Below are 17,570 nucleotides of genomic sequence, written 5' to 3' on the forward strand. Positions count from 1 at the left end.
CGTTAGAAGACAGACAGCTTTAATTTTATTATCTCTTCCCAGATATATTTCAATATCTAAGGCACAAACCAAAACCTTGAAGACATGAACTACTGAAGTTCTACCCATATCAACATCATTACTGCCCTGTGACAGCAGCTGCCCTGCTGATAAAAGCAACACAGAACACAACTTTCTTTGAAACATACAGCCAAGTCATGAAAATAGAACTCAACAAAACCTCTCTAAAAACAGTCTCAGTTGGACACAAAAAGGCGAGGTTCAGGTATAAAAGCACCTCTGCTTACAATACATATAAAACTGGCAATAAAGTGGCACGTGATATTTGTACAAAATAAAGCCTTTAACCATACAGCCGCGACTGTCACTTCACAAATACAATTATTTCAGACAAATAAAACAAGCTAAAAAATAACCCCTCATTCTTGGATTATAGAGGGTAACATAAAGAATCCTATAAGCAGATGGTACATAAGCTTGATATTTTGTGTGCATGTGTTTGGGTTTCTTTTTTGCTTTCTTTTTTAATCTAGCAAATTGCTTTAAGAAAGATAGCTCATAACATATTTACTTTTGGGTAAAAAAAAGATGCTTTTAAGCAAAACCATGAAAATAGCAGCTGCCTTCCCTCCTCCCCTTCCCCCCCCCCCTTTTTTTTTTTGGTTAAATGAAAGCTCCGTGTTCCATTTAGTCATTTCCACCACACAACTTGAGTAGGATTTTCCGGTAGTCTCCTGAAGTATCCCCCTGGAAATAAAGCCAGAAAAAGAAAAGTTAAAGGCTTGTTTTCTGCTTTTCTGAGGGTGTGGAGATCGGAAGGGGAAGGAAGAAAGAAAATGAAGTTGAAGCATCTCAAATGACAAGCAAATAACTAACAGGGCTTTATTCAGGCAGGGCTGAAAGAAAGTAGGTGTTCACTTGTTATTAAACACAACAACAATGAAACAGTGAAATATGCTCTTTCTATTACGGAGTGGAAAACATCAACAAGGGAATAAACCTCTTTAGGTAACTGAATTTGGTATATGGGTGCCCTGACATCAAGAAATCAATCTCCCACCTCACTTAAATAACACCTCTTTGATTTGGGGGAAACAGAAACCACAATGAATGTACGTGAAAAAGTGTCCAACAGTATTCATGAACAGCAGCAAACAGGAGGGGGAATGGCTGTTTATGAGGGTGCATAGTGATAGGACAAGAGACAATAGTTTTAAACTGAGACAGGGGAGGTTTAGGTTGGATGTTAGGAGGAAGTTTTTCCCCCAGAGGGTGGTGATGCACTGGAACAGGTTGCCCAAGGAGCCTGTGGAAGCCCCATCCCTGCAGGCATTCAAGGCCAGGCTGGATGTGGCTCTGGGCAGCCTGGGCTGCTGGTTGGCGACCCTGCACACAGCAGGGGAGTTAAACTAGATGAGCATTGTGGTCCTTTTCAACCCAGGGCATTCTATGATCACCATTCAGCTAGCTCTGCTAGATTAATTTTGCCTGGTGCTTCTATGACTAAAAAGCGTTCACTGAGAGCTGCTCATGAACTAGACTTGGTTGATGAGGCCTTCCACCCCTTTCCACAGGACTGTTACAGCTGGTGTATTTATCCCTGAAAGCCTTTATCCAGATAAAAATCTATAGTGACAAGGAGATGCACTACAAAAAGTACAATCTGCAAAATATAAAGCATTTTTTGTTTATGCCTGTGCTGAAAGAACTGCTGTGTATTTACGAACAATGGCAGATGAATGAAGGAGTTACTTTTCAAATCTGTTTTTAACTCTGCTTTTACAGAAGAGGCAGGGTTTACACCGTATGTCCACACTTACTGAAACAATCAAGTTCAGTCAAGTAAATGAGAACGATCTGTTCCTATTCCTGAAATGTAAAATATCATGTAATACTGTATGAAGTGCCATCTTTGTCAGAGAGTAACTGACTTGTAAAAAAGCTTCTGATAGTTGATCCTTGGTGTCTCCAGGCCAAAAAGACTCAGTAGTTGCTGGCAGAATAGCACAGACTTTCTGGTGCACACAATATCCTTCACTATCCTCCCAGGTTTCCCTGTAAGCACCACTAAGCTGCATCTCCATGCTAAAAACCAGAGGAACACAGAGGGACTTAACAGATTCAGCACCTTCAATACATAGCGAATGAAGCTTCTTAAGTCCCTATAGGCATCCTTTGGCAAATGAACTGGGGAAACTACAGCTCTAAGACTTACAGTGATATCTGCATAGAGGGATTTGCCATACATCCGCTTGTATTCTGCACGTATGTCCAGAAGGTCAACCTCACTGCGGGACACCATGATTCGAATCAGAGTTCTGTCTTTTGTTCCTGCTCCCTGGAATAAACAGAACAACAAGGTTGTACATTAATGATGTGTGGAAATTGTGGATGATACAGCATTAATCTAAAGAGATGACCACACTTTGCTAGCAAAACCCCACTGCCTTCAATAAGCTTAGTAGCAATTTAGCCTATGCACTAATACATTAAATGTACTGGTAGTACACTTATTTCAGTTAGCCCTCCTTACTTAAAGTTATGAACAAGTCTTAAGCAGATCAGTTGTTTCACTGAGGGAAGAAATCCTCATAATAAAACAAGAAATTTGTGGTATGGTTATATACATTTTGCCAAGCAGATCAAATGAGATAGATTTTTCTAGCCTTCCATAATACAAAATCTTACATGTCTTCTGTTCACTGAAAAAATACCTCCAGCTCATTAGTTATCTTTTAATTAGTATCATTAATTCTTTCCAGGGTGGCTGAAGTATTCATTTCAATGAACAGTACAGTCATTTACAAACACATGCTGAATTTATGCATCTTGCCACAGGCACCTACCTTCATAGCATTCCTCAGCCTCTCTGCAAAGAATGCTGGTGTGTTCTTGAGGCATTTAACTGCAAGAAGAAACAGTATTACTGAAGTCACACACTCCTACCCAAACATAATCTCATGACTGTTTTTCAAGCTCAGTCCCATGCTTTAATTACCTAAACATAGAGATGGTATGATGCAGTTTCCATCCCTTCAGTTAGTCAGTGAAACAATTTTGTACCTTTTACCTCTAACAACAAGACTGTTGCTTCTGAAAAGGAAGTAGGGTATGGAGAGGCAATAGGAGGCTCGAAGAACAGAATTAAGTGTCATTAGTTCTTCCTAAATTTGAGAAATCCTAGGCCATGCATCTAGAAGGCATGGCAAATTCAAGACACACTCTAAGTTGGGATGAGTTGCTCTAAGATAGGAACACATCTATAACAGGAACTGCACCATTTATTCAAAGCCAGTTATGCATTTCTTTAGCCACGAATTTCACATGGATTCTTGAAAAATCCTTGATATGCTTATTAACAATGACCAATTTTCATGTTTCATTAGCAGAGTTCATTAGAACTCTTAGAGAAGAAGAGCCAAATCAAATGACTTTGATATTTATCTGTTCATCACTCATTAAAACTACAGTCTCTAAACTGATCCTATGTTGGGTTAACAGCCATGCAATCTGTGGCGTATTGCATGGACAGCAAACCATAACCAGCTTGTATATGACAGCACAAAAAGTATCAGAGCAAGACAGAACCAAAGGGATAAACCTAAATATACATTTCACAGCAAAATACATTCTATATAGGAAAAAAGTATTTTCTGAACAGCAAAATGTAGATGAGAGAGAACAGTTTAAAACACGCAGTTGTTAGATATGTACAACATCTCAGGAACAAATGACAGATGAAATGCACGTTTCTTGATTGTCATTAAAACAACACAATCACACACTAAGATGTTTGAAGATGTCAGGGTAAATTACCAGTTTACAATCCAGAAAGCTTTAAGAAAAGCAAAATTGAACATTTTCAATTAGAAAAACCTTGATTTTTTTTTGTGGAAAACAAGGTTAAAAGAACAAATGATGCTAGATACACATACACATGTATATATACATCTATATATACACACACATACACACATCACTAAACAAAACTGAAGTTCATTCAGTGGATATTAATGCAAGTTTATCCTCTAAAGGTTACTGATTTATTTGAAAGTTACAGTCCCAATGCTCAGTTTTCATCCACATAAAGATCTGCCATGTGACTGCAAAGCTCCATGAGGCCAAACAACTTATAAACTCCTATAGTTAAGTTTCTTTACTGAGCTAGTGTTCTGCAAACAAACTATACTTCAAGTTTGGCTTGCTAACATGAATACTTGTTGAGGTGAAAGATTCAGAATGCTGGAAAAGGGTCTGCTAATGTACTACAACAACAGAGCTAGGCTCAGCCTGGGTCATAGAAAACACCCTCACCATTAGAAAAGGGGCAACTTTATCAAGTAGACTATTGACTGCATAATGGCTATATAGTTCAGACATGCATAAGACAAGTGAAGGAGTGAAGTCCCACAAAATCATCTTTATTTTGCAATATTACGTTAGAAACTTCCATGAGAAAAAAATGCACAGCTTCACTGCAGTTGAGCCAAATGTTTTCTCCTATCTTACTCCCCCAGTGATAAACATTCCTATTGATTTCAACAGGAACTGAAGAAGCTGTGTTTTGTTGCTGTAGTTCATTTGTTTCTCATTTTCTCCTAGGTACATCCCTTTCCCTGACACTACCATAATATAAAACATCAAAAAAGAACACTTTGAGAAGCACAGCTAGATACCACAGTAAGTTCAAAACAGTACATGGAAATAGAAATGGAAATGTAAAGAAGTAACTTCACCTAAGAGACGAAGACAAAACTAAAGAGAAAGAGCCATGTGACTCTGTTTAGAATAAACCACCCTAAACAGAACCACTGCACAAGGACTCAAGGGCCTCTCATAGCTCTTAGTGGAAACCAGTGACCGCTATCTTAAAAAGTATCAAGGGTAAATCTGAGGTAGAACTTGGCCCTTCCCAAGTACCAGAAACACTTCTGAACTAAGATTTGAAGGAAATAGGGGGAAAAAAATAACCTCTCTGGAATCAAATTTAAGTTCTCCCTCTAATAAAAACTAGTTAGAGGTTTACAATTTCAATGCCTTTCGCTTTATTTCCAAAGCTGTCCCAAGTATCCTATTCTCACTCTCACAGTGGTGGGTAGAACATATAATCACTTCTTAAATCCAAGCCAAGTTAATAATTCTCTCTCCCCATTTTAGCATTCAAAGTTTAGCATGCAAGATTTAAATCAAGCAGCTTGCCTGAAGCTAAAGCCTCATCAGCCATTTTGAGGTGAATTAAGAGGCCTGCTTTACACATATGGCACGTACCTACTGCCAGCATGCCTTTCTCCAGGTCTCCAGACATTTCACGACAGATGCTTTTCTCTATATCCCGGTTACACATCCTCTGGTACTCACTGAAAACTGTCAACAGGAAAGAAAGGATTCAGGAGTCAGTCTCACAAAGAAATGGCAGTGGTGCATGATGTGTATTGCTTTATTTTGAAAGCACTTCTCAACTTGGTAATGCAGCAGATTCACAGAAGTCCTGAAATTTTAAAGATGATTTGAACCATTCTGCTCCATTTAAGTATCACCATGCTCCTCCCAGCTTGTCTAGTCCTGTGCTTATTTCTGAAGGGCTACAGGAAGAAATCGCTGTAAGGGGAACACCAAATTAAACAAATTCTCATTTCCCACTCCTTTATCAGAGAAAAATGTGAACAAATATGACCTCTACCAGCTCTGACACTTAAGAGAGACTATCATAATGTACAGCTCTTGCATACCCTTTTGTTCAAGGGAATTCACTTGGCTTTCCCCTGAGTTATCATCACTCCCATTTTACCCATGACAGAACACAAGCAGAGGGCAGTGTTGGACGTGCTTATCATTACAAACAACAGAGTCAGTGCAACGTTTATGAGGAGATCTGGGTACCATTACCTGCTCTGAGGTGGGCCCTGCTTCTCGCACAGAGAATGGCGTTGAATTTGGATTCATCAGTTCCTAGACGATTCTCACCAGCTGCATAAAGCTCCTGAACTCAGAGCAGAATGCACACATTATAAATTAGAAAAGCCATCATGACAAAAATATGAGTTACAAATCCATTTCCTTACAGCCTCTCTTCCCTTTACAGCCATTCCTTGGTTTAAGTACTGCTGGAAAACAGGAGCCAGCAATAAGCAGCAACTAATCCCAAAACTGGTGCTTAATACAAACCAGCTCTGAATTACCAAAAGGAAAACAAAACGAACGCTTAGAAAGTAGCTGAAAATTCTTCTTCCTAGGAAGACTTGAGCCTAGCTTGATTTCTATACCTCTGAGCATGCTTTGAGACATTCATATCTCTTCTGGGAAAGCGTGCTGAAAGCTATTCTGTTTATATGACATTTATATGCATTACTGCTTATATGACAGTATAGCACTGAAACGATCCATGGCTTTGTGTCTGCTGTGTGGTGAAACAGAACACACAAGAAGTAACAGGTGCAAGAGTTATCATGTTCAGCTGCCCTACTTGATGCAAAAAGCCCAAGCTCCTTACATAACTAACAGCAGCACAATGGAGTGACACCAACTGGAAAAGCAAGAGATTTTAAAATCAAAGCAAACCCAACCAAACAAAAAAAAGAGGGGCTTCATTCCCTAGAGCCTCCTCTCAGAAATGGAGCCACAAGGCTCTAATGCAGTTGTTACACCCCTTTATAACCCTTCCACTTACTGAAACGGAAACACTACTATAGGAAAACACACACAACATCCAAGACCAAGAGACCACAAAGTCACATATCAGTGTACTCAACTTACAAATAATGAAGAGCTTCATACTGACCTGCACATCTTTTTGGACAAGAGACATGTCAACATTTGTACTTTCATCTCTGTTTCCCTGAAAGAATTTGAAGTGGCAAAAATTTTACTGCTGTGTTTTTTCTTAATAAAGAACAAACAATAACAACAGCCACAACACACACACAAGCACCCAAGTGCCCATAAGCTCTGCACAGAAGTACCTGACTAAGTGAAACTAAAAGCCTCTGAAAATGTCCAGATGTGTCACTTTTGATTGCTTCCTCCAGAGTCTTCTTAAATTCTGTAAGGGAGACGCAACGATGAATAATCATACAGCTCTGCCCATCCTCCAAATTAATGATGTCAGGGATTAATGAGAAAAAGATGAACAAATCTAACCTGCTTTATAGACCCTGTTGAGCTCCTGAATATGCTCGTTACTTCGAGAAGCTAAGATTTCAATGAGACAGTTTTCATCCGTGCCAACGCCCTGAAAAAACAAATCAAACAGAAAACCCCACAATAGCAAACTGTAAGAGAAAACTCTTCTTGAACCCAATATGAAATAACATAAAGAACAAAGAAGAATACAAATATGGAGAGAATAAATACAATAGCACATTGAAACAGGAAAACCCAAAGCATGTCGTTTGAATGTTGCATGTAAATTCTTCCCAAAAACCAAAACAAAGCGAACCTTGCTCCACATCATAGTTTAATTTGCTTTTAGAGCTATTTCTGAGCACTCAGTGTACAGGAGCTGGAAATTCTGAGTGGAGCAGTGCTGTCAGCTCCACACCTCACAGCAAAAACCAAGACACAAATGTGCCCCACGCAGTAGCTGACTGAAAAGAGCATAACCATAGTGGCTTGCTAAAGACTGTGCAATAAATGAACTGTGAAGCCCAGCAGAACTTTGCCTCTGACATCTTATCAATTTTTAATAAATCCTTGTTACAACACAAACCTATTAAACGCTCTTTACCTTTAAAAAGCTTAGTAAAATTAAGAATTGTTATTTTCATATTATAAAACACCAAGAAATGGAGTAAAGAGGGGGTGAATATCTGAATGGAAAGGACATCTGAATGCAAAGCTTTTAAATTACTACCACAAATTTCATCAGCTCAAATATTCCCTACTGTGTTATGAAGTTGTTTATCCTACACAAACCTTTACAGCTTCCTTGATTTCATAAGCATCAAACATGACGGGTGTCTTCATCATTGCTAAGATGGTCTTCTCAAAGTTACCCGATAGCTCAGACTTGAGATCCTTGATCAAATCCTACAGAGCATTAAATAAAGAGTTCATGAAGATAAACAAATTCTGGACTTCACTTAAAATCCATTATGCGTAAGCATCAATAATTTATCTACAAGGTAAAGTTACTCCACTCAACAACATTTAACACAGCAAAAAATAACATACATATTTATATAGTTAAGGTGAAATTAAATAGACTGTACAGAAGAGAAGGGCCACAGTAACTACCTAAGAGAAACTGCACTATACAACTCATCTGAAATACAGCTTTAGCGCCTGATTTAGTGGTTGACAACCCTGCCTGCTGCACAGAGCAGAGGGTTGAAATTACATGATCTCTAAAGTCCCTTCCAACTCGTGCCATACTACCTAGGCCCTTATTCTTCTTACTTGTCTCATGATGTATTTACCTTTCCATAAGCTGTTTTGAAGGAGAGCATGATCTGCTGTCGCTGCTTGTTTGAACGGCTTCCAAGACAATCTATAATAGCTTGTTCATCGGTTCCTGTACATGCACACAAACACCACAGAGTGAGCATGCATGTCACATGAGGATTCAGCTTTTGGTTTCTCAAGTCTCTACTTCTACCAAGCCCAACACACATGCTTCTTACTCATCTGTCATATCCAAAATACCACCCCACATAAACCTGCAAATACCAAGTTCACCATGTTGTTTTCATCTACATTCACTTTCAATAATTCTGGTTACCAAGAACACGCAAGCCAGCCTACTCAGTATGTTAACAATGGCAAAAGGCAGTACTGAAACAAAGCTGAAATGGTGCTTAAATTAAATAGCAAATTCACAGACTGCTCACCGAATCCCTTCATGGCCTTCCTCAAGACCTCTGCATCCTTCAGAGGGTCAAATCCTGGTGCATCAGTGATTGTGCCTCTGTTTCCATACTAAAATCAAAGTTGAGCTGCATATTAGTATTAATCAGTACAAGACTGCATTTTGCTACTTAAAATGATAAAAGCATTTTTTCCTTACTTTAAAAAGCAAGGCAGTCAACATAAACTAAACTGTTTCTATATCTGTACTATGATAAAATGCAAAATCAATGATAGTCTGATTAACCTGTGCAATGTAACTACAGATACCTTAAACTGGAACAAAATAAATGGAATTTGAGTTTATGTCTTCTGCTTCTTCTTTGATAATGCAGCACAATAGCATGCATTTGAACTCACAGATGCCTATATTGCTTATATCTCCTGCTTTGGTCAAACCCCTCTTTGTGACTTCCCTTTCATTTTTAGATACACAAAGAAAACACAGAAGAACACATGCAGTCACACTGTAAAACAAAAGCACTGAAAGCTCTTACTGCTCCAGGAGAGACTGTAGGCCCTGTAGGTCCTGGATAAGAGGGCATAGATGGATTCACAGCTGGGCCTGGTGGATAACTTGGCATGGGCTGCTGCCCCGGGTAAGGTGCTGGTGGTTGTCCTGGAAACCCCATAGGCTGCTGACCAGGAGGCATGGTGGGCTGGCCCAGCGCAGGGCCACCTGGGTATCCTGGTGCATTTCCTCCAGATGGAGGATACCCCCCGTAAGAGGGCTGCTGTCCTGACGGAGGCTGTCCAAAGCCACCTGGAGGTACTGGTGGATAACCCCCAGGTGCTGAAGGGTATATGCCTTGTGGTACATTTGACCCTCCAAATGTCCCTGCCATATTGGATGCCTGCAACAAAGCAAGAGAGGAGCTTTACAAATAGCTGAATTTCAATCTCATTATTAACACAATGTGTTCATCTTCCCACACCCCCAAACATATCTAGTGCTGCATCTCCAAGGAACTTCGCAACGATCAGGTTGAATTAGAAAGGATGCTAGAAAAATAACTTGATTCAGCTGGCTTAGTTTTACTGTAGCTGTACAGTAGCTGTGGATATTGCTGTGAGCACTCCAGGTAACTCTGTTGATCACTCTGACTGCTGAATTCACTTAATCAGTGCCTCAGAAAGATAGTAATGATGCAAGTGTCTTAGCATGCTGTGAAATCCTTATGTTTTATAGCAGATTTCTGGAGACTAAAATCTAAGAAACATAACTCACTTATACCCTAAGCAAAAAAAGTCACATTGGCAACGCCTGCGTTTCCTTCAGCCAGTGTAAAGGGTTTTTACTGACATCTGTTAAACATTAGCAGAGCTGATCCTATGCTTTCTTCAGAGATGAGTCACTTGCCTCAACTGCAGAACCTGGCTCTTTTTTCAACTGGCCCAAAAGCAGGTAATAAGCAAAACCTGAGCTGTGTTTGCCAATATGAATACATTAAGAACAGACAGTCAGTATTAAGCACACACGTCCCCACTCCTCTGCATGGCAAAGTCATGTCTTACATCCTCGCCTTCTGAAATTAGGCTCTTTAGACAAAATTTATCAACAGATTCTGCCTTTCTAACATAAGGAATAGCTTATGGTAACCATTTACTTCAACAGATGGTACTGAATGCTCAGCGTTTAAACAAAGGTTAGAAAAAGGCACAAAACAAACCTGCTGTAAACTATTTGTCTACAGTACCAACATCACAACTTAAAGAAGTCACAGTAAGAAACATCAAATGAAAGCTGACTCACCATTCCAGCCATGTAGTTTGGGTTGAACTGATTAGCGTAGCCAGCCACATTTTCTAGACCAATTGGAGGTGGATTTGAAGGTGGATTTGAAGGTGGATAGGCAGCACCACCCCAAGGACTGCCACCTGAAATCAAACACAGCTGCACTGAAACAAGACACGACACCTTTTAAAGCTTGTCTATCAGCCAAGATTAAACACCACTACAAAAAACTCCAAACTGAACGTAGGAAGAAACCACTGGAAGCCCCAGTGTCCAGAAAACCCTGCAGACTCACGCTTCATTCATTCCACCTTTTCACTTGTGAGGACCATGGGTCACTTAACAGTTACTTCATCTGATTGACTCACCTGGGGGTGCTGGTGGATATCCACCTGCTGGGGGATAGCCCGGGTAACTCATTGCAAAGACCTGAAAAGCAGATGTGAGACAGTCATTTTCTGCAGCGCCTGGCTAATTACACCACATGAAATCAACAGGCAGTATGTTTGCAGAAGCCAGGCAATACAATCTGGATAACAACCAGACAAGTTGCAGGGGCTTTTTTGGGGAAAGGACTTTTTATTTTGGACCAGTGAATATATTCAGATATTTAACCAGCTCTACCGTCTCTCCTCAGATTATTTCTCTTACTCATTTCATACATACTCCTCATTTTGTCAATTACATTGTTAAGGATGCATCACTCTAAAGCATGTTACCGTGCCATTAAATTATCACCAAGTTCACAACCTATGCAGAACAGTTTTGTTAACCAGAAGTAGAAAAAGCAGTTGACAAACAAACCACATCATCAAATGACTAAGATCATGAGCTGCGTAGGAGGTGACTGAAATGGAAACATATGCAGAAGCACAAGGTCAGAGTAAGAAGCTGAAAGGACACAACACTGTCAGCACTGTAATAGAGGGCGTACCTAAAGGAGATCACTGAAATAAATTGGATCTCTAGAAGTTGACAGTGCTTCTGTCAGAACGTACAGACAAATGCCATGTCATCAGTGCCCAAAATAAAAGTGGACTGTTAACCACTGCCACTGCTTGGAGACTGGCTCTGTATTGGTCAGTGCATGGTGAGTAATGGCACTGTGCATCACTTGCTTTGTATATGCCTTTGTAGTTATTAGTCCCTTTCTTTGGGAGAGCATTTTGATCAAGTGGGCTTCCCAAAGGCTGCAGCTGTTAAGGCACCCTTCCAACATGGCTTCACACCATGGATCCATTCTTCAGGAGTAGGCTGATGCAGCACAGGGCCCCACGGGCACCAGTGGCCCCAGACCAGGGCTTTTTATCCTCTTTTTGCTATTAATTTACTTGGTGTAATAAAATCTGACCTATTCATGGCCTATACCAGGCTGGGACTCTGCTGCCTTTTCCCCCCAGCAGCTCCTGAATGAAGCAGAACAGGCAGAAGCCTCTTGTCTAACTACACATAACCACTCAAACACACAAACAGCACAAAAGACAAAGAAGAAAACAAAGAACCCAAAATAGTTAACAAAGGTTTCCTACTTCAACACCTAGTACAATGCACTTCCACTGCTTATAAGGTGATGTAACTTGCTATAATGAAGATAAATACCCCCCCACTTCATGGGTAATCATGGGGGGACTGTTTGCCTGTCATGGATAAATCCAATAATGATAACAAGATGCTTTTCAATACAGATTAAGGTACAAATTAAAACACAGAAAGGCTTTTTTTTTTGTGGTGAAGGGCAGGGCAGAATGGGAGCTGTGTGTCCTAGAAGTGTTGTTAGCACGCTTTTAATCCTATGTGGAACATTCCCTTCTGATTAAAGAATAATAATGAAAAGAGTCATTTAGCAATTAATACTGAGGTTGACAACTAATGGCAAACTTCATTAGCAGCCTAAGAGAAAGTGTTACTATATATATCAAAAAGTTCCACTTGCTTCTTTTGAATGCTGTACTTGTCCAAGCCTTTTCACAAGGAATTTCTTCCACCTTGGTTCCATTCCAGGCAAACCAAATCCACAAACACACCAACTCCTCACGCTCACAAACCTCCTCCGTCATCACTTCATCAAGCCCTGCTGGCCATTCCTCTAACTGAGCAAACCATTCTACATTCAATTCCCCAGCCACTCCCACAACCTCATCTCTTTCTATGCCCACCACACCAACTTTTACTCTGCTACATCTTAGTCAAAACAGAAGGGGGACACTGAATTGCTGACAACAGAGAAGAGGATTCAGGAGTCCACCACCCAGTTATATAAATACTGCGTGGGAGGATACAGGAACACGGAGGACTGTGTTTGCTCAGTCATAAAAGCACATGAGAGAGAAAAAAAAACACCAACAAAAAGCAAACAGAAACAGGGAGTGCCTTGTATTAAATATAGAACTGACACTGTTAAGGTCCTCTCCTCGCCCTCAGAGCTCACCCTGGAGGTAACACCTAAAAACGTGACATGAAGACCCTGCAATTTGTTTAGTTCAGCATTCAGCCTCCAACAATACCACGTTCCAATAGCCTGAAGGCAACAGTTATGAAAACATCACAGCCTTTGTTGGTTGAAAGCAATCTGTTTAATTAGGACTGCTTTCCAGGGAACACTGAAGAAACTTTACTCCTTGGTCTTTTCCATCTCTTCAGGGTGAATTACTTACTAGGATGCGGTAACAAAAGGCTGCCTAAAGCTATATATTACACAACTCCTCTCTGCAGAAAGCAGAGCCCGCTTCAAGGCTGCTGATTGCACCACAAGAGCTCAGAACAGCATCTGCCTCCTTACAGCAGGCTGCAGATCTTCATCACAGGTCAGCTGCCCATCCTTTACTGTGTCTGTGTAAGACAAGGACAAGCCACAGTCAGCACCATATCAGCTACCTGCTATTGTACCAGCCTAAGCAAGATCTATTTTTGACTTGCTTAGCCCAACGCAGCATTGAAGTTGCTCTTTCCTACAGCAGATATAATACCCTACACCCTGTGAAACTAAGAGCCCTGCAGTGTGGTTTTAAGTCTTCTGTGTATGTGACTCCTGGACATGCTATAAATGGCCCAAATTATGTTCCCAGCTGACTAATGCCTCAAGGATTTCTATCAATCTATTTTCAGTTCTACCATAAAAGACAATTTTTTTCGCATCTTCAGTGAAAAGTAAACAGTAATTAATCCACCTCACAAAGCACCCTCTGTGGGGGATCCTACAGAACTAAAGTGACACTGTAGCACTCAGTACCCCACAGCACATTTATATGTTTATAGAACATACCCATCTCCCAGGCGTAAAGTTGGTCTCTCAAGTAACAATAAAAAAGAATATTGCTACTGTCTTCCTCAGGCAACTTCAGCATCTGAGTCCAAGGAACTTGCCAGAGCAAAGTTACATCTCCAACATCCTTTTTTAATCAGAACATATGCCCGTACCTTCAGGAATGTGAATTAGAGGCCTATCACAGCAAAGATTCTCAGAAGCTGGGAGCCAAAAGCCTGCAGAGGTCCATCTCTCCCAGTGTCCAAACAAATACCAACCAACAGCTACAAGGAAAGGAAAGCATCCAGGCCAGAGCTCTCTCCCACCAAAAGCTGAGACAAAGCCTGAACAGAGGGACAGGACGGTGACAATTTCCAAGCACGCTCAAGAGAGTACTCCCTGCAGTGGAGGAACAAGGCTTCCTCTCATAGCCAATGCACAAAGACCAGGAAGCAACGCCTGGGCAGGCCTTCGGTCTGCTTCCTTGTTCTTAGAAAGGATGCTGGTAATGATTAGACAGCACAGAGATCCCGCTCTGTGCCATGGCCAGCCACATAGCACACATTACCAGGTTTTTATTCTTGAAAGCAGACTGAAAAGGCCTTGTGTTCCTATGATGCAGTGATGAGCACCAGCCCAGACTCACATCTGGGACAGCTGAGCAGTACAGGTTCAGCCTCACGCACCAGCTGATAGACATGGGCAGGACGGGCTGCCTGCTCAGCACAAGCACTTCATCTAAGTGACTTCTAGAACCACCTCAGCACATCTCCACTGCGACCTGCTCTATATTTACCCCAAATTCCTATCTAGATCTACCTTCCTATCCAGATCTTGTAGCGAACTGATAACATCTAGAGCAAACTGCAAGCAACAACAGAACCGGTACAATGAAAATATTTGGTTAACTTATCTACCACTCACAGGAGGAACTGCGTTATGTTCTCACTACAGTCTCCAAAAGACATCTATTTTCTGGTACCACACCAACTAACCTGGCTATACAGCAGTACATGGCATCTTCTTTTTATGTGGACACGTTTCTACTGCCTCACAGACCATTAAACTATAACAGGAGCTGAACAGCTTCCGTTTTAAGACGCTCTAAGAACGCACAGGGCCAGAAAAAGGGAAGTACGCTGCAAGCAGCTCGCAGGAAGCTGGTTAAAAAAAGGAATAAATAAATAAAGGAAGGAAAAATAAAGCACGCACGGACAGTTCTCCCAGAAGAACCCCCTTCGCTTCTGCCTCACAGCAAAACCAGCAGCTCAGAACGCACCAAGGACACACGCACAGCACACAAGTACGAATGCGAGAAGCGCCCGGTCGTCCCGCAGGCAGCAACAGCCGCTCACCGCCCCCTGAGCCCCGTCAGCCCCCTGCCCCGACCCCGTCATTGGGGACGTTCCCCCCCTTCCTCCTCACTCCCCCCACCCCGCAGCCGCTCCTACCGCGTTCCGCAGCCGCCCCGGTCGCGCTGTGAGGCGGTGACAGGGCGCAGCGGGGGGCGGGGAGAGCCCTGCGTCAGGGGAGGGCGAGCCGGGCTGCGCTCCGAGGCCGGGCGGGGCTGTGCGAGTTACAGCCCATGGCCGCTCCTGAGGCGCTTCGCTCCGAGCGCCATGCGAGGGGGTGGGGGTGCAGACACAGCGCTGCTAGCACGTCTTGCAGCCGTATTCCTTTCAGGAAGGCTGGCACGCGGTGTTTACGACGTGAAACGTTTCCTTGGGGAACACCAGCGGCTCCCGACTCAATAACAAGGTTGTGAGTTCCAGCAGAACCAAAAGCTTCTTTCCACTGTGGAAAGTCTGCTTCATAGAAACCGCACGGCTCCACCCGGCGGCCCGTGTGACTGGGAGGCCGCGCTGCCCCGTTGGGCACGGCTGGTTTAAAGCAGAAGCTGACTGCTTCGGACAGGAATTGCTCTTGTGCTTCAGGCCGGCAGCACGGCTGACTCAAAACTGGAAACAGCACAGGCTTTACAGACTGGTTTAAACCTTCTAAGATCCCTTCCTATTACCGGCCCTTCACCTGCATTGGGAAAACATCATAGAACAGAACAGGGTCACAGAACTGCTCAGGTTGGAAAAGATCTTGAAGATAAAGTCCCACCATAACCCAGCCATACAACCCTAACTATCATGCATACTGCTGCTTCCTGGCCCACCATTTCTTCTACTTCATGGCAGGGTTCAACTGCTGTGCTTTTTACCATAGAACATCTGCAAAAGAACCCCACCCAAAGCACTGTGCTACCCAGCTGTGTGAGAAATGCCACCAAACACAGACCCAGGGAGGTGGGAGAAGGGAAAACAACAGAAGTCTATAAAAGTCTCTATATAAGTCATATATAATACACATTTCCTTCAGTGAAGTTCTATGAGAGGTTCTGAGGTGGAAGACTTCCCACATAGAGCTTTTGTAGCACAAGGGGTAGCAGATAAACCCTCAAATACAAATGTTTTTATTTTTTTTTCCTACATGCATTCTTTAAAGATGAGTGAATCACTCACATGGAAGCGTTTGGAGAAACAAAACAAGGTCAAAAGGAAAAAAAAAAACCAACCACCAAGAAGGCCTGACTTTTTGCAATTACTTATTTTTTTGCTGAGATACTCATCACAATAACATTGTTAGTTATGCAACTACAGCAGGGCATCAACTCTTCTCTGAATCTGGGATTTTCATATACAGGGTCTTAGAACCTCCTTATGAGCCTGGATTTCCTCATATGCATGTCTTAAACAAGTCCATTTGATTTAGAACTCATCCTGATGGATGTGCTCAAACTACTTAAAGCATAAGACCTGGTTTTATGGATGGGAACTGCATCTACGAAGGGTCGTCTCTTCAAGAGGAATTCAGATGAACATATTTCTTCAGTGCTGTTGTTCGCTGTTGTTAATAAAGCCCTTTGAGCATCATGCCTAGGCTAACAGGGATATATAAGGAAACTTGTGCTGCTGCAACCAGTCCCATAATAATTCCAGACCTGGCTGTGCTTGTGTTAAAATTGATTGCAATGCTCCGTGGATTTCAAGTAAAGTTCAGCTTATGGCTCACTTCTATGAATCCCTCTATTTATCCTGCTACTGTGGCTGTAAGTTCCACACCTTTGATGCTACGTAAACAGAAAACTGAGCTAGCTACAGCAGCATATGGAATATTTTTTACTGACAAGGAAACCATTGTGCAGAAAGCTCCCTAGGTGCCATTTTCAGGCAGGGAATGAGGCATTAGCTTTGCATGTTTCATTTCTGGAAACTTTTACACAGGAACGATAACTTCAGTTTAGGCTCTTCGGGAACCTTGGCTGGATCACATCCCTCTTCCTGCCAAAGCCGTAATGGGCAGCAAATGTTCTTGTCAACAAAAAGATATCATAGTGCGTGTTATATCAAGAGAAAGTTGCATAACACCAGCTTTAAAGGAAGATTTTCTGTAAAACCAGATGGTTATAATTACATGACACACATTAGAGCTATTTGGCATATTGGAAGCCGTTTCTATGTTTTAAAGGGCATAAAAACACTAAGAGATCATCCTCTTGTATTGCATGCACACATCCAGGTCTAGCTCCAGTAATTTATTCCTGTAATCCCTCAGCCCGCTATTTCTTCCTTGAAATTCTACTTTGCCTCTGACAGATGACAGACTCAAACAAGTAACGAAGTCGTAACATGAATTCCTACCAGGAGCCTCTAGATTCCTGACTTGGACTCTCCCCCACACTTCCTCAGCTTTGTTATAAGG

At 41.9% G+C, this 17,570-nt stretch overlaps 1 protein-coding gene across 1 annotated transcript; it reads right to left on the reverse strand.

Moving 5' to 3' along the window:
• Positions 1-2: 2 nt before the first annotated feature.
• On the reverse strand, positions 3-15,510 carry ANXA11 (annexin A11). The gene is made up of 15 exons (XM_015866123.1): positions 15,272-15,510; positions 10,945-11,005; positions 10,595-10,719; positions 9,339-9,695; positions 8,826-8,913; positions 8,415-8,509; positions 7,912-8,025; positions 7,138-7,228; positions 6,960-7,039; positions 6,779-6,835; positions 5,887-5,980; positions 5,269-5,364; positions 2,847-2,905; positions 2,216-2,338; positions 3-747 (listed from the first exon to the last, which is right to left on the reverse strand). The coding sequence occupies exons 2-15, from the start codon at positions 10,994-10,996 to the stop codon at positions 688-690; spliced, it is 1,491 nt and encodes a 496-aa protein (XP_015721609.1). The 5' UTR covers positions 10,997-11,005; positions 15,272-15,510; the 3' UTR covers positions 3-687.
• Between the last annotated feature and the right edge of the window lie 2,060 nt (positions 15,511-17,570).

This window comes from Coturnix japonica, chromosome 6 (genome assembly GCF_001577835.2).
Source record: "Coturnix japonica isolate 7356 chromosome 6, Coturnix japonica 2.1, whole genome shotgun sequence".
NCBI classification, from domain to species: domain Eukaryota; kingdom Metazoa; phylum Chordata; class Aves; order Galliformes; family Phasianidae; genus Coturnix; species Coturnix japonica.